At 36.7% G+C, this 21,308-nt stretch overlaps 2 protein-coding genes across 4 annotated transcripts; one reads left to right on the plus strand and one right to left on the minus strand.

The window, feature by feature from the left end:
* Positions 1-271: 271 nt before the first annotated feature.
* On the plus strand, positions 272-2,704 carry LOC107028393 (elicitor-responsive protein 3-like). The gene is made up of 5 exons (XM_015229447.2): positions 272-597; positions 1,131-1,196; positions 1,314-1,440; positions 2,174-2,288; positions 2,453-2,704. The coding sequence occupies exons 1-5, from the start codon at positions 531-533 to the stop codon at positions 2,513-2,515; spliced, it is 438 nt and encodes a 145-aa protein (XP_015084933.1). The 5' UTR covers positions 272-530; the 3' UTR covers positions 2,516-2,704.
* A 213-nt stretch (positions 2,705-2,917) lies between these two features.
* On the minus strand, positions 2,918-19,999 carry LOC107028392. Of its 3 annotated transcripts, XM_015229445.2 has the most exons (17): positions 19,839-19,999; positions 18,406-18,639; positions 18,213-18,314; positions 16,498-16,602; positions 15,702-15,821; positions 15,360-15,488; positions 15,090-15,221; positions 14,917-15,006; positions 13,963-14,100; positions 11,323-11,404; positions 10,531-11,132; positions 10,194-10,331; positions 8,978-9,059; positions 7,060-8,786; positions 6,297-6,434; positions 5,282-5,363; positions 2,918-5,104 (listed from the first exon to the last, which is right to left on the minus strand). In XM_015229445.2, the coding sequence occupies exons 1-17, from the start codon at positions 19,917-19,919 to the stop codon at positions 3,414-3,416; spliced, it is 5,673 nt and encodes a 1,890-aa protein (XP_015084931.1). In that variant the 5' UTR covers positions 19,920-19,999; the 3' UTR covers positions 2,918-3,413. The 3 variants fall into 3 exon arrangements, with proteins under 3 accessions (XP_015084931.1, XP_015084932.1, XP_027774918.1); XM_015229446.2 differs by lacking the exon at positions 15,702-15,821; XM_027919117.1 differs by lacking the exons at positions 18,213-18,314; positions 18,406-18,639; positions 19,839-19,999 and adding an exon at positions 17,400-17,491.
* Between the last annotated feature and the right edge of the window lie 1,309 nt (positions 20,000-21,308).

Below are 21,308 nucleotides of genomic sequence, written 5' to 3' on the forward strand. Positions count from 1 at the left end.
TTCCTAAAATGAAGAAGATTCTATAGATTGATTTCTAGATTACTATCACTCATTAATTTGAAAAACACAATTCAATTCTAACCGGACCAAATGCACACTCCGACACATTTGATCCAAAAAAAAATAATCCACGTGGCTTTTTTTTTTGGCCAACGCATTCTAACATGATCAAATGTGTGTATACACGTAATACACACGACATCACATATTACTTTGAAGTATATTTCTCAAACTTATTATTATTAGTTTAAATATGTTTTTCATACTCGAAATAATTTAGGTGTGTAAAATGTGATTATCTTTTTTGCCTTTTTTGGTCTAAAATGTGATTTTCGCCTCAACCGTCCGGTTCACGTTACAGTCACCGGTCTAACCCCACCTTAAACCGGTCTTTTATTCACATATAAAAACACATCAGCTCAACATATTCTTCATCGAAAGTCGAAACAAAAAAAAAACGATCTCTGTCCGAAAATTCGTGCGAGGATCTGTTTTTTTTTCCTGGGAATCTGCGAAGAGTTTGATTGAAAATGGTACGAGGAAAACTTGTAGTTCAACTTGTTGGAGCTAAAGGCCTTGAAAACACTGATTTTCTCAGTAAGTTTTTTGTTTTTTTTTCTAATTTATTTGTTTTGATCTGATCAGATTAATGTATAGATCTCTTTTTTCTTTCGATTACACTTGATGTTTTCTTAATTAACCTAATTCTCGATGTTACTTATGTGAATTAGAGGTTGATCTACGTGTAATTTATGTGTTCACACAACACCTGTTTGAATGTGCGTTTTATTTAGGAAAATATTTGAATTTTTTATGAGTCGAAAGTGAGATTTTCGTAAACTAGAAAATCTTTGAAGATCGGATCAATTTTTCATGGTCAAATAGATATTTGTCGGAATTCATGGCCAAACCTTATCAATGTATATTAATTTTGATTTCGCGGTAAACTTTAAATTTTGAATCGAAGTATGTGAAGTTGACATTTAGGTCTATGCCTAGTCATACGATGATGTCAAATAAAATAGAATCGAGGAATATGAATCAAAAATCGATAATCATCTTGGCTAATTTGATTGATACTCTGTATTTTATATTTTTTAATTTAAAAGATGTTATTTTGTGTGATACAGATGATATGGATCCATATGTGATCTTAACTTATAGATCTCAGGAGAAAAAGAGTACTGTTGCATCAGGTACATTTGTTAATAATCTTTGGTTAATTATGTCTTTATTATAGTTACCTATGTTTTTTTTAAGGAAAATGAAATGAAGTTTGATCAATTGATATTTATAATGTTAAATTTTCATAGGGAAGGGATGTGAACCAGAATGGAATGAAACATTTGTTTTCTCCATTTCTGAGGATGCTGAAGAACTCTTCTTGAAGATAATGGACAGTGATTCTATCGGCGAAGACGATATTGTTGGGGAAGCTAAGTAAGTATATTTATCTAATTAGAGGCGAATCTAAGATTTATACGTATTTTCTCTATATTAACATAGTTTGAGTTTGATAGTGTGGTTGTACATGCATCCATGACTTATATATGTTGAGATAAATAGACATCTATTGAGGATATGACTTTAGATAAGAAGATGTGGAGGTCGAGAATTAGGGTAGAAGGTTAGTAGTTAGTGAGCCTGAGTGTTGTTGCACTTGTTATTGGAGAGGAAGAGGGCTAGCCTAGTCTCTACTTCTCCTTTTTAGTAGTAGTATTTTGTATATCGCGTAGTTTCCTTTCTTTAATGATTATTACAATCAGTTGCTTCATTTGATTTGTATCTTGCTATTTTGTCGTTTTAATTACTTGCACCATGCTTTTTCTTCTCTTTTCTTTTGAGTTCAGGGCCCTTCATGAACAATCTTCAAAGGTAGGGGTATGTTCAGCATACATCGATATCCTACCTTCCCAATACCCAACTTGTGGGATTACTGAATATGTTGTTATTTTTGTGGTTGTTGTAGTATACATCTACTTTCTAGTGGTGTTATACTAACCATGGTCTAAACGGTTGAGATTATTAGTTCATGGAGTCGAATAAGCATTTACCTATCAAAGACGAATCTAAGATTCATACAATTTCTTTATATATACATATATATATGGAAACATAATCTGAGTTTGCTAGTATTGTTTTTGAGATATGTTCAATAATATGGTATTTGCAGGATACCAATTGAACCAGTTTTTTCAGAAGGGAGCATCCCAATAACATGTTATAATGTTGTTAAAGATGAGGAATATTGTGGAGAAATTAAAGTTGGTCTCACCTTTACTCCTGAGGCAAGTTACTTTCTAATATTTTATTGATTTATACCAACAAAAAAAAAGTACGCCTCAATCCCGAGCTAGCAAGTTCAGATTGACTATATGAATAAAGGAACTCGTAACATGCAAAGTATAATAGGTATTCTATGTGCATGATATATATTGCTATGTTTTTGTAGGAATATTCTGAGAGGGAGTATGAAGAAGAGAACCTTGGTGGATGGAAAGAGTCTTCTTATTGATGTGAAGCATTACTCTATTGATCAATTTGTTCTTGCTTAAATTATGAACTTTATCTTACCCGTTATAACATTTCAAGTGTTAAAAGTGTTGATTTTAGTAAAAAAGAAACGAGCTATTTCGGGTTAGTGTAATAAAAATGTTGGGATTTTCTTTTCATTTTTCAAGTTAAATTATTTTATCATATGCTACAATGTAAGGCTTATTATTATGCAGAACAACAATGTCAAGTTATGAGATAATCAAGTCAAATATCTAGAAATTATTGTGAAGAAATCACTCTAACTTTGTCCATAACGCTCTTTATTTCTTGTCATTTTCAAAACATATGATGGTGTTCGATCCAACTCGCCACGACTATTTCACCTAAAGAATAGATATCTGTACCTACTGGAATATGAACATTGGTCTCAAAAATAGAGTGCACATTTCTAATCTTTTTCACAAATAAGCAACCTGTTTGAAGAAGCATCTTTTGGATGGATGCCTTTAACAGTCCAGTCATAGAGACGGAGAGAAAACAGAGACGAATTTACGTGTTATAAAAGCTTAGAGGTCCAACCTAAATTATACAGACATAGCAATAATGTCTTTTGAAACAGATCGTCTAAAGTCCAATGGATCGTGGGATCTAAGCACTCTGAAAGTTAAAGCTACATTTCGACCAGCTATCTGGTTCGAACAAACCTAATTTATCTGTCACCTCCAGACAATTGATGAAGCACCACCTGTGGTCAATCTTCAATCAATTATAGATACGCCAAACTCCAGGAACCGCAGCAGAGAAATGTTTACAAACAGAGGATATAGCTGCATAAAAATGCATTCACATGAGCAGCACCGCGTCATTAGTTCATCCATTAATACACCTAACACTTCCCTCTCTTTATGTGCTCTCATTCACCTGTGAGATTTAAATTTAGACTGATAGTCCTTTGCCTGGGTATTCAGACCTGGATTTTGAGAAACAACACTACTGCAACCTGGTATGCTGTTATTTCCATTGGGCAAAAACGTCAAACCTGGATTTTGAGAAACAACACTACTGTGACCTGGTATGCTATTATGTTCAGTGGGCAAAAAGGTTTGATTTATTGGCGGTTGCTCTTTGACGACGTGATTCTCCGATGGAGCACAGTGGTTTGGAGCATCATTCAAGTAAAAACTGGAAGTGTTGAATAATGGCAGTTCAAAACACCCATCATCGGCCTGCGTGTAGGAAGTATTGTATTCTTGATGGGTAGATCCCTGAAAGGCCAGGGTATCTTCTACTGGTAGTGCACCTGTAAGGGTCTTGAATGCAAATTCCATGCATGGGTCTGACCAATAGTCCCCAAATGGATAAGAAGCTAGTTGCGCATGCAATCTTCTGTTCTGTTCATCTTGATTCTCAGTTACCAGCTCTCCTGTTTGCTTTTCTTTAACAGGCTGGCTATCCACATTAAGATCTAGATTTCTGTGTGATGGTTCAGCTAGTTGTGCGGCTTGCCACTGCTGGTTTCCCACATTAAGATCCACACTTCTCTGTGATGGAGCTAGACGTGAATCTTGCCACTGTTGGTTTTCCATATTAAGATCCACGAATCTCTGTGATGGAGCTAGTTGTACATCTTGCCATTGCTGGTTTTCCACATTAAGATCCACACTTCTCCATGATGGTTCAGCTAGTTGTGGATATTGCCACTGCTTGTACTCACCATTTCGTTTTTCACTTACCTCTTCTACAGTAGACCTTTCTGAGATAGACCGGTCCTCTGCAGGGAATAACCTTCTTCCTGATGCTGATTCAGCTAGTTGAGAATTGTTCAATAATCTATTCTGACCGTCTTGTTCTTCTTTTGCTGGCTTGGCTGTAGGCCTTTCGTTAAGCGCATGCTGTTGCAAGTGAACCTTTCCTCTTTCATATGATATTCCAGCTGGCTGAGAATCTTGCCATATTCTCTCATCAATATTCTCTTTAAACGCTTGGCCCTCTGAGAGACACTTCACAACTTCTAAAGGATCATCTCCTGATGAAGCTTTTCTGCTTAGAGAGGGCAGATCAGAATCCCCAGTTGCTAGATCAGTTTGCTGGGCCGATTGCCCACCAGAGACATTCATGGGAAGGCCTGAAGAGGCTGAATTGTTAACCACAGAATGAAGAGCACGTTCACCTAGATTTAAATCAGTCACCATTTCTGGGTTGTGGCGTGAAAGTCTCTTTGAGACACGACGAACTGGAGTAGATGACTTACTGTTTCTGATTTTTCTCAACCTTGCTGGCACTCCCTTATTACTATGCTTTTCCTTCTCATTTTCTCGTAATTGCTGCTCTGGGAGGAAGTCCAACTGGGGGGAAACAACTAATGACCTTCTAACATCAACAGTTTCAGCAGCTGCAGCTTTTGTGTCTCCAACTGAGTCTCTTATTTCTGGTTCCACGTCTAGTCTTATTTCAGTATCTTCATTTACATTTTCATATGAATGTTTTTCTGTTATATCGGCTACAATAGATGAAATACTGGTGTTGAGGTTGAACATACTGCTTTTAGGATGTTCACTGGAATTCTCAGCTTGCAGTGCCATTGAACAAGTAACAGAACACTTACTACCTGCATCAGCAACTCCCATTTCAGAATGAGAATAACAATCAACATTTAGAGAATTCAGGAGGACGTATATCAATGACAAGACTAAATTGGAGGAATTGAAATGACTGTCGATACTGAATAATGTTGTATCTCCTACAGTATTGGAGTTTGAGCAAAATTCCCACTAAAATGCATCACCTTTTGATTCATCAGTGGCAGAAAGTTGTATTCCGGTCAAAGAGCACCTTAATTTCTTCGAACTGGTCTCATGTGTTGAGGGCTGTCAAAAGAAAGAAGCTTTCAACCATCAGAACTTCCTCCCTTTCAAGATAAATCAATACACTTGTATCGAGAAATTAAAAATGACCTTGCCAAACTCAAATCTTGTCATGAACAGTGAAATGCATAAAGGATTTGTGACAACAGTCCTCTATTGAACCAAATAAAGGCTAATCAAGAATTAAGTGAAGGAATTTCCAGATTATTTTGTCAGATAGGAACAGAAAGTAAAGACATGCAGCGAAATGTTAATTTAAAGCAAAACGCCACATAAAAGATCTTCCTCCTTGTTTATGAACTCGCAAGGAAAAAAGGGACTTGTAAAATGCTTCAAATGGTGGTTGAAATCTCGAAATCATTTAGGTATTGAGTCATTCTTCTAACTTTCCATCGCATCGTTTTGCAGCTATAGTTTATAAAGATATTCCACATTTAATGAACTTATAGAAACAGGGATAAAGCTCAGAACTGTGGTCCAGATTTGGGAAGTATAAGGTAAGAGCCATTCCTCTTACCCTTCTATGGCATAGTCTTTACCTGTAGTTTCGTATAAGCTTTTCTTTTTACATATCTAATTCGAATAGAGTGATGTGGAATTATTCTATTTCAACTTGGAGTTATTGCTTTCCAATATATCTTCTCTACGAGTATTCTCTAAAGCAATTGCTCAGTCTCAGACCACTCAAACCCGTTTAAGAAGAGGTGCTTCAACACCTCCAATACATAAAACGAAGTTTTACATAAGACACCAACTTTACCACTGCTCTTAAAGAAACAAATATATCTTCCTAGTAAAAGGCTCATACAAATACGACCAACAAGATTATTACGCAAGCTGAAAAGCAGTAACATGGATAACAGGAGTTATCGAACATATAGCACAAATAGATTTGATGGGGAACACGGGTGGGAGATCCAGAAGGTGCAGACTTACAGAATTATCCTTCATTGTTGAACCCGGATCCCTTTTGGTAGGCTTCACAGCACAACTTCTGATGTCTCCAGTTTGCAGATAGCGCATAACATCCTTTTTGGAACGAAATACATATCCATGCACTGGATCCGTGTAATACTGCAATGTCCAAGTAAACTTAAAATTCTCACTGCAAAATACGAATGCAACATTCCATGTCTGCCACATAAGCAGCTATATGACCCTTCTCCAGAAGCACCCTTTCTCATGCATATATCCCATATCAGCATAAGATCGTCTCCAACCAAACACCAAATTTTACACCAAATCCTACTTTGATGTAAAATTTTGTGTTTTAGTGTTCCAACCCAACACCAATTCTTACACTATTTTAGTGTGTTAATAGTGCTGCACAAAATTTGGTGCAACACTATTCATCAACACCAAATCTCTTTTTGATTATTTTATTATTATTTGTACTAAAAAAATTGAAAATATGAATTATAATAAAAAATTGAAGAGAGAGAAGATTATAAGGAGTATATTCTTTTTTAGTATAAAATTTAGTGTAGTGGGTTGGAGATGGTTTACACTAAAATAGTGTCAACACTATTTGCTATGGGTAGGAGATGCCCTAATGGTGTAAACCAGACTCTTTTTTTATGAATTAGTATGTGGTAAATAGACTCTACTAGAGAAGGATGATGTGCATGAGAAAAGAAGGGAGAGAGAAGTGCACCGGGGGGAAAGGGAAGACAAAAATGCTGAGGAAGAAAGAGAGTACCGGGTCCTTTTTTATCACACTAGCATTTTTTCTTATTCTGAATTCTGTTTTCCAGCCTGGTGGTAATCCATCCACTGAAGCTTCTTTGCTCAGAAAAGACTGATAAGAATTGCCAGTTCCTACTGTATGATCTTTTTGCTGGACAAGTAGTTCCTTTTCCCAGCCTGGAGGTATATCATCAAGTGAATTAGAATTGCCAGTTCCTACTGTGGGATGTTTGTTCCTGGTAAGCATTTCCTTTTCCCACCCGGGTGGGAATTCATTTGCTGAAGCTAATTCTCGGCTGAGAGAAGCCTGATCAGAATTGCCAGTTCTTATTGCAGGATCTTTGTTGTAGGCAAGTATTTCCTTTTCCCAACCTGGGGGTATTTCATCCAGCGAGGCTTTTTCTCTGCTCAGAGAAGCTTGATCAGAATTGCTAGTCCCTATTATAGGATCTTTGTTCTGGGCAGGTATTTCATACTTCCATCCTGGGGGTATTTGATTCTCCCAACCTGGGGGTATTTCATCTGGTGAAAGTTTTCTGCTCAGAGAAGCCTGATCAGAATTGCCAGTTCCTACAGTAGAATATTTGTTCTGTCCAAGCATTTCCTTTTCCCAGCCTGGTGGTATTTCATCTCGAGAAGCTTTTCTGCTCAGAGAAGCCTGATCAGAATTGCCAGATCCTACTGTCGGGTCTTTATAATGGGTAAGTATTTCTTTTTTCAAGCCTGGTGATAATTCATCCCCTGAAGCTTTTCTGCTCAGTGAAGCCTGATCAGAATTGCCAGATCCTACTGTCGGGTCTTTATAATGGGTAAGTATTTCCTTTTTCAAGCCTGGTGATAATTCACCCCCTGAAGCTTTTCTGCTCAGAGAAGCCTGATCAGCATTGCCAGTTCCTACTGTCGGGTCTTTGTTCTGGGCAAGTATTTCCTTTTCCAAGCCTGGTGATAATCCATCTCCTGAAGCTTCTTCGCTCAGAGAAGCCTCATCAGAATTGCCAGTTCCTACTGTCGGATCTTTGTTCTGGGAAATTATTTCCTTTTCCAAGCCTGGCGATAATCCATCCCCTGAAGCTTCTATCTTCAGAGAAGCCTGATCAGAATTGCCAGTTCCTTCTGTCAGATCTTCATTCTGGGTAAGCATTTCCTTTCCCAAGTCTGGTGGAAATTCAAGGCCTGAAGCTTCTCTGCTCAGAGGAGCCTGATCAGAATTGCCAGTTCCTACTGTAGGATCTTTGTTCTGGGAAAATTCCTGACCAGAGACATTCAGGGGGATGCCCAAAGAGGCAGATTTCTTAACAACAGCTCGAAAAGCACGTTCACCTAGATCCAAATCAGCCACCGGTTCTGGGCTGTGGCCCACAAGTCTTTTTGAGATCCGCCGACCAGGTGTGAGTGGTTTCTTAGCTCTGGATCTTCTTGACTGCTCCGGTTTTTCTTTACTAATATGCTTTTCGTGCTCATTTTCTGGTAATTGCTGCTCTGAGGGTAGATCTGACTGAGGGGTTGAGACTGCTGATAACCTTTTGATAGCGTTACTTTCAGCATCTATAACTTTTGTGTCTGCACTTGAGTCTCTTATTTCTGGCTCTGTGTCTAGACTTATTTCAGCATTTTGCTTCGCAATAATATCAGCTTCAGGTGATGTAATAATAGTGTTTGCATTGGATGCACTGCTTTCAGGCTGTTTCTTGGAACTCTCAGCTTGTACTTTTGGTGAACAAGTAACTGAACGTTTTCGACCTACATCAGCAATCCCAGTTTCAGAATTGAGAAAAAAATATACTATTTAAAAAGTCGATAAGACAAAATCAAGGAGAAAGATTAGAATGAAAGAATTGAAACGACTGCTGTTGATGGCCCCAACATTTAGTTAAGTATGTATCACCTCTAATAGTTAGAATGTTAGGGAATATTAACTAAAGAAGTATCACCTCTGGATTCCTTGGCAGCAAAAGGTTGCCTTTCGGTTACAGAGCACACTAATTTCTTCGAATTGGTGTCAACTGTTGTGGGCTACCAAAAGAGAGAATTTTCAACCGTTAGAGAATTCTCTTGTTCAAAGTAAATCAACATACATTAGCCCTGAGTTCAAAGAATTAGCTTGTCAAAGTTAAACTCATGACAAACAATGAAACACATAGTTTGTGATTACAGTCCCAATTAAAGGACTAGTCAAAACAAGATGTGGAAATTTCAGGGTCATGCCGGAGAACATTAAGTATGCCTATGAATGATGGAGATCTCGGCTTTTTAAGTCCAACATCAAATCCCAGGGCTCAACCTTGGACAGGCAGTGGAAACTGCCAAGCTGGGTATAGCAGGGGGGAAAGTTGGTAAATCAATCAGGAAAATCTGGAAAATGATCCATGCAAATATTTCTTGGTGTGTTTGTACAGAAAGGAGCCACAGATGTGTTGATGGAATAACAACTCCAAATCACTCCCTTATGGGTAGAAGTCTCATATTTATTTAATTGGTGAATCTATCTCCTATAGATACCCCTATCTACACCTCTGACCATTTTTTGGACTTAAGTTAGCTCCTTATCCTAAAATAGGACTACATGTAACTTAGTCAACAAACTCTCTTTTGTAATCAATATATTTGTAAGCTTTGCATTTGCTTGATGCCATTAATGCAATTACTTCATAAAAAAAAAGATAATTCAATTATCATATAGTGTGTTTTTTTTGCTTCAAACATCATATAGTGTTAAGACATGCACTGAAATGTTAATACAATGAAAAGACATTCAACATAAATTCTTTTCTAATGACAACATCAACTTAAATTCTACACTTGGAATAGTTATATTTGATATGCAAAAGACTTGATATAAAGGTTTCCCCATTAAAAAACTTACAAGAGAAATGACAATGTCAATTTCCATGGATGGTGGTTCAGAATTGGGAACCATGAGGTATCGAGCCGTTCCTTTTTAACCTTCTATATCATTATAACTAGAATTTGTAATGATTATATTTCTCATTTAAAAGAACTTACAAGAAAAGATCATTGATAACGTTAATTGATCAAACTGAAAACAGAAGGTGCAGTAACGTAGATAAAAGAAGTTATCCAACAAAAAGAACTACAGAGGGGGGGGGGTGTTTTGTGGTGGGGGGAACCAGGAATGTGATGACTTACAGAACTCTCCGTCATTGCAGCATCTAGATCCCTTTTGACAGGTCTTATAGCACAACTACTGATGTCTCCAGTTTGTAAATAGCGGAAAACATCCTTCTTGGAGCGAAATACATAGCCATCCACTGGATCAATGTATAACTGCAATAACCAAGTCAATTTAAGATCCGCACTAAAATCTTTTGAATGTAAATCTACTTATGCAGCATCCTTCACATAAGCAGCTCCTACTCCTGCTAACATAACACAGCCTTTCTCAAGTATAACCTGCCACGGCATGATGATGCAAAATAGTCTGCTGGAATAGGATGATGTGCATGCAAGAAGAGAGAGAGTGTACCGGGTCTTTTCTTATCCCATTAGCTTTTTTAGTAATTTTGATTTCTTTTTTCCAGCCTGGGGGTAAATCATCCAATGAAGGGTCTCCATTCAAAGAAGCCTGATCAGAGTTGCCAGTTTCTGGTGTAGGATCGGAGTCCTGGAGCAATTCCTGGCTGCAGGCATTCACGGAGAGGCTCAGAGAGGCAGATTTATCAGCTACAGCTGGAAGAGCACGTTCACCAAGATCCAAATCAGCCACTGCTTCTGCATTTTGACCTGCAAGTCTTTTGGAGACCCGACGACCAAGGTTAAGTGACTCTGTTTTTCTGGATTTTTTTGACTGCTGTGTTGCTTTAGAACTATGTTTTTCCTGCTCATTTTCTAGTAGTTGCTTCTCCGAGAGGAGATCCGACTCAGTGGAAACAGCTGATGGCTGTTTAACACCAACACTTACAGTTGCGATTTCAGCATCTTCAACTACATTTTCAAAGGAATGATTCTCATTTATCTCAGCTAAAATGGATGTGATGATGGCATTAGGATCAGACACACTGCAGTGAGGCTGTTTCTTCGAACTCTCAACTTGCTGTGCAGGTGAGCAAGTACCAAAACTTTCCCCACCTACATCAGTGGTTTCACAATTGAGAAACAATCACCAACATCTAGAGAGAGAGCAGGTAAACATATTGACAAAGAAAAATAAAATGAAGGGAATTGAAATGACGAGAACAAATGACCAGACGCTGAATAAACGATGCACATCCTCTCAGATAGGGACTACAGAGCAATATTTCCAACTACAGATTATCACCTTTCAACTCGTCAGTGGAAAAAAGCTGTCTTCCTGTCATAAAGCCTCCTACTCTCTTCAAGCTGGCATCATCTGTCGTGGGCTATCAAGAGAAATAAATTTATAAACATCAGAGATCCCTCCCATTCAGGGTAAATCAACATCACTAGTCTTGATAATAGCAAACTAAGCTCATAAACTACAATTTTTTTCAAAAACTATGTCTACTAAGGAATAAGACCAATTACAGTTTTTCATGAAACTAAAATAAGGCTAGTCAAGAACAAGGAGGAAGAATTTCAAGATCGACCATTAGACAGAAAGAATATACCCATATCTGCAAAATATTAATACGGTGAAAAGTCATTCAACTTTGATTATTTTATTTTTTTGACTATGGTAACAATTATGTAAATAAATCTTCAGCACTAAGGTTGGGTTCCCAAAAATTTACATCACAGAGCTACATACAACTGAATAGGCTCAGCAACTTAAAAAAAAGCCCTATCCCAGGTCCTATTTCATCTTACAAGGATCATAGAATGTCTACAATTGCTAGAGAATCATCTATATACTCAGAAACACCAATAGCAAAAAGTGATATTGCAGTTCATTTTAATCTTATTCAAAGGACTACTGATACTTTCAAAACATCTTGAATTGCTCTCGTTCTAAATGGTCTACCATATCACTGTAGTAGGTTGGGAGAGATTCTTTCTCTTTACTAGAGCCAAGACTGTACGAGGAGAGAAAGACTTAAGTCGACTCAAGTGGAAATAATCAGACTGCTTCCATACCTTATCTCAGGTTACCCCTTAGTGCGGGTATGGGGCCCTTCGTCAGCAGTGGTTCGTTTAGCAAGCAGTCTTATTGCTTGAAAGCACACACAGCACACAGTAGGAGAGTTCGAGTGCGAAAGCAGAGTACTCATGCCCCTGGGATAGGGTATGCTTTTAGTGCGTTATCTAACCGTACAAGATAGTTACCACCTATCATACGGCTTTCTAACTTAACTTCTTTTTCTGGTCGTTCCACTCTGTCGATCGATGGTAGTATAAGAGATCTGTAACCCCCCGAAATTTTTTACATGATGGTTCCTGCTTCCTACCCATAGTTAGCATGTATCTCCCCCGGTCATACTTTAGTATCACATCGTAGACCCCCACCCCAACGCTATCTTCCTTATCAGTGAACCGGAACATAGTGCATAGGTACTCTTCGATGCAGCGGGGACGAGACTATGTGACATACTACGATCACGTACAGAAGTGCTATGTTTTTGTCTGTGCTACCACTCCCTTCATTGTTCTAGCTTACTAGAGCCTAACCTGCCCTTTCTGGTATAGTCCATCTTATGCCTCCGAAACTAATAAACAGGTTCCATAGCTGGCTAACCACTTTACAATGTAAAAACCGCTGGTTGATTATCTCTGCCTTTTGCTCACAAAAAAAAAACACCTTGGGCACATTTGGATGCCCTTCTTCCATTCAACTTCGATTTTACACTTGAATGATTAAATTTGATATGCAATATCAGACAGATTCCTCCTCATTCAAGGGACTTACAAGGAAAAAGATAAAAAATAGCATTTGGATGATGGTTCAGATCTAGAATCATAAGGTATTGACCCATTCCTTTGCCATCCACCAAACAAGTCACTAGCTAAATTTCTTGCAAGTTATTGGGTTTGTTTGGATTAGCAGATTGTAAATAGTTGATAAGCTTCAAGTGCTGCAAAGTATTTTTAAGTGCTGAAGGAATTTTTTTAAAACAAACGTATTTGGATAGAAGTGCTGAAAGATAATAAACAGCTAATGTGTTTGGTAAAAAAGTGTTGATAAGATGGTCTTTTGTTAAAATGACTAAAATATCCCCAACATTTTTACAAAAGATCAACAACAACAAACCCATTGTAGTCTCATAAGAAGGGTCTGGGGAGGGTAGAGTATAAGCAGACACTACCCCTACCTCGAGGAGGTAGAGAGGCTGTTTTCTGAAGACCCTCTACCTCAAATATATTTCATATATTAAAATATATTTTTGTAGGGGAAAGGACGAACGACAAATATAGAGTGGGGAGTAAGTTAGAGCTTTATTTGTAAAAGGTACTTGGTGAATTAGAGAATATATCAAGGATAAAATCATAAAACTTTAGTCAAACCAAAAGTACTTACAAATTGAAAAGGCATAAGTTGGGAATGAGCGACTTACAGTTTTTGCTAATTTTGGAAGGCTTATAAACACTTTGACTGCTATCTAATGCATAAATAAGCCAAAAGGTGCTTACAAGCCAGTTTAACTATTTTATAAGATTAGCCGAATGCCCTCGTTGTCTACACATCTTTCAATTTGCATAATAAGATGTGAAATTATTCTCTTTAAACTTGGATTTTTCAAGTGCGACTAAAATTTCACAACTTCAATGAGCCTGCCTGCTTTAGAAGGCACTAAATACATTACTCTTACAGGATGGAATGTGTTTTCCTACTAAAGGGTTGAGACTGGTGCATCTCACTGAAGGGCGAAGCAACATTACAAACATGACCAACAAGGTTCTGTATGCAAGCTGAACACTTAAACGAAAAAGGGCTATAAAACAAGTACAAATAACAGCAGTGATGGGTATAAAGGGAGGGGGGATCCAGAAAGATGTGACTTACAGAATCATCCTTTGTAGTTGAAGCTACATTCCTTTTCGTAGGTCTTCTAGCACAGCTAGTAGCATCTCCAGTTTGTAGATAGCGGAGAACTTCCTTTTTGGAGTGAAATTTATATCCATGTACTGGATCTGTGTAGAGCTGCAATGACCAAGTCGACATAAAATTCTCAACTTTGAATATATATCTACTGTCACAGCATTCCACATCAGTCCCACAAGGAGTCCCCTAACCCTGTTTCCATAGCACCCTTTCTCATGCATGCTAAAATACTGCATAAAGGTGCAAAACAGAACGTAATGTCCCCCTTAAACAAATTATACTTGTATGTACAACATGGGTTGTGCAAAGGTTTGCAATCCACTTTAATTTACCCAAATTGTCCGTACTATCTCATTATTTTAACCAAAAAAGTTGAAGTCTCTTCTCCCCAACCCCACTCCCCACAATCTTTTCCCAGCTCCCTGCTACTTCAATGGAATTCCTGTTACGGCTTCGATTAGTTTCTAGCCTTTCAATTAGCACATCCAAGATTGATCATGGAAGGGATAACGAACCCATTTTAGCATGAGGTGGTCTTTGGGGAGATGAAATGAGTAAATGAGATGGGTTTCTTTCAATTGGGAAAAGTCTATTGGAGTTGAAGATGAACAATAAAGACCTTGGTAGACAATATTTCCGAAAAGTTTTATCTTTGTTATGAAAAGATGCACATATTCTAAATTCGTATGGTTTCAACAAATCCTTTCTAACTTCCCCTTTTCTATTGATGAACGAAATTAAAATTACTCGAACCATAGATCAATTCCCTTTTCATATTGGGAAAATGAAAAATGGGTATGGTTCTAAGTACTACATTCAGGCAGTAGGTTCGCAAATTCCTGTATATACACACACATACATAGATGATAGATAGTAAGAGGGGTGGGGGAGGGGCTGAGGAAAAAAGAGAAATACCAGGTAATTCCTTGTTCCACGATCATTTTTCCTACTTTCTTTTTTCCAGCCAGGGGGTAATTCATCTGCTGAATCACAGTCAACTGCAACCTAAATATTACTACAAAAATTAGCAATCCGTAGTGAATAGAACAGCTATAGATCATATCTATCAGAAGCATCTGAGGTATTACAGAAGAAACACTCTTTGCAGACGGACAGCCACTGCCAGGTTTCTGTCTTTTGGATTGGGGACTTTGTGCCCCATTTTCTTTCGAACCCAGAGATGTTTTCTCATTTAAAATGAAGTCCTCTCCAGCACCATGCTGAAACAAGAACATTATTACATGAGAATACTGGCAATATCTCAAGACTACACCAGTTGAATTGCTTTCAACAGCAACTTAGATATTACTAGTGAATTAAAGAATCAATTTTTTTCAGAAGTATCTTAAGTATATTACAGAAGGAGAAGTCTTTGTAGTCCTGGTAATGCCAGATTTCTTCCTTTTGGTTGTGCAACTCTGTTCCCCAACTTCTTCAAAATCCTGAGATGCTTTCAGCTTGGAAAATGACCCCTCCACAATGCCAGGCTGAGAAAAAACATAATAAGACGAGAATAAGTTGCAGTTCTTAAATGCAACACCCAGTGAAATGCTTTCAACTGCTACCTATATGTTACTAGAGAAATCGGTAACCCATGGTGAACTACACAGCTAACAATCAAATCAGTGAGCAGTGTCTTTTTTTGAGAAGGAAATCTGTAAGTAGTATCATAAGTACATTACAGAAAAAATAGTCTTTACCGAGGCCTGGTCGGTGTCAGATTTCAGCCTTTTGGATTTGCGAGTCTGACCCCCACCCCTGATAATTTTGGGATCCTCTGATTTTTTCTGATTTGTAGTATATATTTCACCATCTCCATGCTGACACAAAAACATAATTACACATGAAGATGCTGTAGTAACCCAACAACAACAAAAATACCCAGGGTAGGTAAGAGGTCTGGGCTCACAAGTCGGATCTGGTGAGGGTGGTGTGTACGCAGACTTCACCCCTACCTTGTGCGGGTAAAGAGATTTTTTCTAATCGACCCTCGGCTTAAGTAAAGCATTTTAAATTCTCTTCTACAAGGAATGTGGAAAATATGTAATAACCTAAGGCTACAAAAGCTACCATCAAATTCTTTTCTGGAACTTGCCTCCTCCATCAAACTTTTACCTACTCAAGTACTCTTTCCTATAAGGAATGTCCAAAAAATGAGTCAGTCTGCCCAAAGCTAGATTTTTATTTCAAACTAGTTAACAAATGAATGGTGCAACTCTTTTTAGTACTTTTGTCATTTCCAACAGGCCACTGCCAAAATAAATACAAGCAACTTCCCTTTTCTCTTAAATATAACCTTAGAAACAGATTATTAGAATTACGCAGATCAAGATACCAATAAAGAGATCAAATCTCATCCAAAGTACTTCCGTTTCTTTATTTTGGTTTTGACTGCACCACCTTTAATATGTGGCTCCGTATGACACCTCCAAAAAATTAAGGAAAATAATAAACTGATTTTATCATGGTGAGAAAGTTAAAAGGGAGAGACCCTACTGTTTGTCCTTCTCCCGCGATGTTGTTCTGCTTCATAGTTTTGAGATATTTAGATACTTCAGGCTTTGAATAAAATTTGCTTCCAGTTGATGGATCAATGTAAACCTGAAAGAACAGCAAAAGAAACAAGGATGTAAACTAAAGATGAGGTATGATTGGAGCATTTTATCAGCAAAGTAGCATCACTCCTGCTCTAAAGCTATGCTTCTTCCAGAGAAGTCGCGAACTAGAACAACTGCTACTTAGGTGTTGCAGCAAAAGAACTGTTGCACAGAAAAGGGGGACTACAGCCAAGCTACCACAAGCCCCTAAAGAAGTTTTTTAGGAATACTTGGTTGAAGTTCCTATGACAAAAGAAGTCAAAATTTGTATAATTGAAGTTAAATCATGAAGCTTCTTCAATTTGAGTTTTCTCTATAGTATTTCCTTTATTATCAAACCCTGTAAAAATGCAGCAGATTACTGAATCAGGAGTTGGCTGGATGACTAAACTGGTCTGAGGTTTTGATACACATACAGACCAAATTTGATTTAGCTAAAAGACATTATACAGCTATTAACAAAGTTCTAAAATACTACTCCCTATGTCCCAATTTATGTGACACATCTTTGACTTGGCACAAAGTTAAAGAAAGATATGTAGTTGAAATTTGTGGTACAAAACAAACCTTAAGACACTTTTTTCGTGAAAAAGAATCATTTGTATGTCTATAAATTATCGCATTAAGGGTAAATGGAAAAATTTAAAGTTAAGTTACAAATCATTTCATTAAGGTTAAGAAGAAAATTTTTGAAGTTAATAAAATTTCTAATTATAGAAACATGGGACTGACTTAAAAAATGGTGTCCCATAAATTGGGACGAAGGGAGAGCACTTTTATGAAGCTGACAGTGTAGCTTACCCTTCTTTATGTGTGGGGGCTAATGACCATTCACCCCGTTGTTAGCAAATCCTCATGTGTGTTTTTTTAGGATGAAAATCTCGTTTCTTTTTTTTTTTTCCCCTTGACCCTAACAGAGGAACTCCAGTCTGAAGTATAAGGAAGGGTAATTTTAACCCTAGTCAAAAGTAGAGAGTAAATTTGAACATTTTCCAAAAGTAAATTGGCATGTGGAATCCACCCAGCCCATGCTGGAGTGTCCTCAAAATCAAGGGCAAAAACAAGACATGTTATTAGTGGTAAAGGTATCAGGTATGAATTGCCCCAAAGTATAACCGAGAGTACAATTAAGATATTTTTTTATGGTAGAGGGGTAAATTTGGACTTTTTCTCTTCCTTTTTTATAAAAGGAAAATAATTGTAAAAAAAATGGGTAAATGCCAAATTTACCCCTCTATTTTGTATGTAGAGGGGTAAATTTGGACCTTTTCTCTATATTATGCACCACTCAACCCCTAGAATCTGCATGCTCATCATTACCTCAACTAACAAATACTATTGGAATTTTGTGTTTGAGACAAACTAACAGAAGGACCAAAACCAGCATATGATCATTTGTATGCAACAGTCTTTGTCATCTACATGGAATTTGAGTGAGCACGGTTATCAGTTTACTTTAAGCATGGAATCATGGAAAAAGACGTGCTGATACAACACAAAATTGACACAATGCTGATCTTACCGAAGGTCACACTAATGTCAAAATAGAGACGCATATTATAACAAATCATCACCACAAGCATTTCAGAGGTCGGTATATTTCCATTTTCATACCTTGTAAGATAAACCAGCATGTGAACCAGACTTACGAGTCTTCAATTCAACTATCCACCCTGGAGGTAACCATTCATGAGAATTATTTGGTCTCCCAACAGTCTGACAATAACACGAGACAGACCTTAGAATATAGAATCACGTAGCAAATGAGTAGAACGTAAGAGTTGCTTTAATTACCTTCAATACTCACCTGACTAACATTGTTCTCAGAGCAACTCTTATCTTGATTATCCATTTGACTACCATTGTCCTTGGCAAAGCTCCCATCTTGATTATCCATATCACTAACATTGTTCTCAGAGCAGCTCTTACCTTGAATATTCATTGCTTGAGTTACATCATCGCAAGTATCTTTCGTCTTCAAGTACCGAGCGACTTCCTTCTTGGAATAAAACTTTTTCCCAGTCTCCCCATTTGTATAGAACTGAAAAGATAAATGAAAACAATATGTGATGCAAGCCATACAAGCAGAAAGATTATGCGCTTTCTTACATGGCATCATTTGCCAGTAGTCGATTCTCTATTCCGCAGGTGACAACCTTTTATAGTGCAGATTCTAATGTTACGGCTCCCCACTAGTGAGATTTCACTGGGAATGTTATTGTATTCTAATGTTACAGCATCACTGCATACATCAACATTAGCCAAGACAAGACGGGAACACAATTACATGAAGTATTCCAAAGAGAAGTTCCTTGTGAAACTCATCGAGAAAGAATTCAGGGACTGAGGAATCTTTTAAAGGCAAAGTAGGGGTTTTGTACAACTCCAGGTTCTCTAACCCTTGCGCTTACTGCTACCGTGCTACACCTCTACTCCGACATATAACTTCCTAACCAAACTAAAATGATTCTGGCCTTATACGGACTAGTTGATATGCATATATGAATCCTTTTCTTCCATGTTTTAGCTATGTCCACACAGGTTCTGAGACACCATTGCTGTACTCACCTCATAAACTTTAGTTTCACAAAAGAACAAAAGAAGTTGAATCCCACTTCGCCCACCTAAAGCTTCAACACTAAAAGCTAGAAAGCAGAAAATTGAATTAAAACTCTGAATTTGCAATACAGAGCAGAACAATACTCAAGTTACACAACATATAAATCATTCAATATCAAGACTCTACATGCAAGTAGTTTGTCAAGTTGATCCCACACTAAAAAATATTACGAAGCTGATATCCCAAATTTGAACAACCCATCAAAAAGCACCATAAATCCATCTGGATTTAACTACAGAATCGTCTTATTATCAACTTCAAATCGAAATTCCTTTACCTTACCTCAAAAAATGAATAAACTTTATATCGAATTCAAAGAAATGACAACGAAATTGAGCTGCAGAGCTGTCCCATCATATCAGCCGTTGCTCAAAAACGAATAGTAAAAAACAAAAACAACAATATCCGAATTTCCGATGACCCCGTGAAAAATTACCGCAAACCCATCTGGATTTATACACAATATCCCCAAAAAAAAACACAATAACAGCAACAATATCCTAATTTTTACATATATCTGTTCGTATTTGACCATACAATCGACTAATTACGTACTATAAAGATTCATCAATGTAGAAGAAATGATGAGTAAAATTTAGCTCAATACGTCCAATTTCTACCTTGATTTTTCTTCCTTTTGATACTTTGACATCCTCTGTCCATCCCGGAGGAGGCCAATCCGGCGAATCTTCGACGGCCATCTCGCCGGAATCTGACGATTTCAGGTTAAACGGCACACTTGAACTGACGGATTTTGTCTAGTGTGAGGGTCAATAAGCTCCCGTGATAAGACTATAATATGGAAAGGTTTAGGCAATTACCAGTGGAAAAACACGTGGCAAAAATATATTCTTTAAATTACTTTAAAAAAAATATTTTTATATAAAATCTAAAAAAAAGAAAAATCTTCAATACAAATTTTAATGTTAATTTTCATGCTTAATTAAATATTGATATTAATGGAAATTTAAAATTATTTTTGGTATAGGAAAACTTTCATTTCATATTTCATTTCATCTCGAAAAAGTAATCATTTATTTATCCCGAATTATTCTTTTTAATTTTTTTTGTTTCTTATAATTTTAAGTTTGAGATTTTTTGAAAAAAAAATGATTAGATAATTTTATTTCCGAAAATCACTAGCAACCTTTAAGTTATGATTTGTCATAAATAATTTTGTTTAATTTTGTTGGACGTGTTTGTTAAATAAGAAAAGAAAGATGAAAAAAATTATGTTTAGATAATATAAATAAGAAAAGCCTTTACTCCTATTTGAAGATAGTGTTATTATTCGCATGATTAAGCTTTATTTCCTTCTTAGTTTATAGTAGCTCGTGAAAAAATTAAAATTAATTTACTTTTTAATTATTTTTGAATACATGTTGGTTTCTGAAAAATTCAAAGACGTAATTTCATGAACTATATAAGACTCACAACTCCAATCACTATAGTTAATGAGATATATATTTTGTCCACACTATTTTTTGAATGGTCTATTGAATACTGCGTCAATTTATATATTATAGAATGTACAATGAATACTATATAATATTAATAATGTGAACATCAAGCTATTTAAATGTGAAATTCACGTTTAAAGTATCATCCACCAACTTTGTTAACTAAAACAAAAAAAATCACCAACTTTCTATAAATACGATGATCCCAAAATTAAAACATTAAAGATTCACATTCAATTTATCGATTTCCCTATTTAAAATTAAACCATATCAAGAATAACCATCGCTTCTTGCCAAAAAAATTAATAAGTGCACAAATTAATCAGAGAGAAAAGCACCATTAATATCGACTACGGAGGGGAAGAATCATTACTTAAATTGCATAAGGTGTGAGAATCGTAAATCATAAAAATGATAAAAAAAAAAATCTTAATATATATTCAATTATCTCAGTGAAGATTGAATTATTCACGCAAAATTCTTCCTATAATGAAGTTTAACAGCTCACAAAGACGTCTTTCGTCACCAGAATTTAATTTGAAACTTCTCAAGTACTATCGTATACATACTCTGATGTTGCATTTCTCCTTTTTACTCATCTTTGAGAAGACATGTATAGGCTATAGTTGA

Source organism: Solanum pennellii, chromosome 8 (genome assembly GCF_001406875.1).
Source record: "Solanum pennellii chromosome 8, SPENNV200".
Classification (NCBI taxonomy): Eukaryota; Viridiplantae; Streptophyta; class Magnoliopsida; order Solanales; family Solanaceae; genus Solanum; species Solanum pennellii.

What these genes read in the sequence shown, in the direction of transcription:
- LOC107028393 (XM_015229447.2), top strand. Translation starts at nt 531, where the DNA reads ATGGTACGAGGAAAACTTGTAGTTCAACTTGTTGGAGCTAAAGGCCTT. An exon ending in TGAAAACACTGATTTTCTCA is followed by an intron (nt 598 to 1,130) that starts GTAAGTTTTTTG and finishes TGTGTGATACAG; the next exon opens with ATGATATGGATCCATATGTG. An exon ending in GATATTGTTGGGGAAGCTAA is followed by an intron (nt 1,441 to 2,173) that starts GTAAGTATATTT and finishes TGGTATTTGCAG; the next exon opens with GATACCAATTGAACCAGTTT.
- LOC107028392 (XM_015229445.2), bottom strand. Translation starts at nt 19,919, where the DNA reads ATGGCCGTCGAAGATTCGCCGGATTGGCCTCCTCCGGGATGGACAGAG. An exon ending in GTGGAACAAGGAATTACCTG is followed by an intron (nt 14,101 to 14,916) that starts GTATTTCTCTTT and finishes TGGTCATTGCAG; the next exon opens with CTCTACACAGATCCAGTACA. An exon ending in CTGCAATGACGGAGAGTTCT is followed by an intron (nt 9,060 to 10,193) that starts GTAAGTCATCAC and finishes CTCTTTTGGTAG; the next exon opens with CCCACAACAGTTGACACCAA.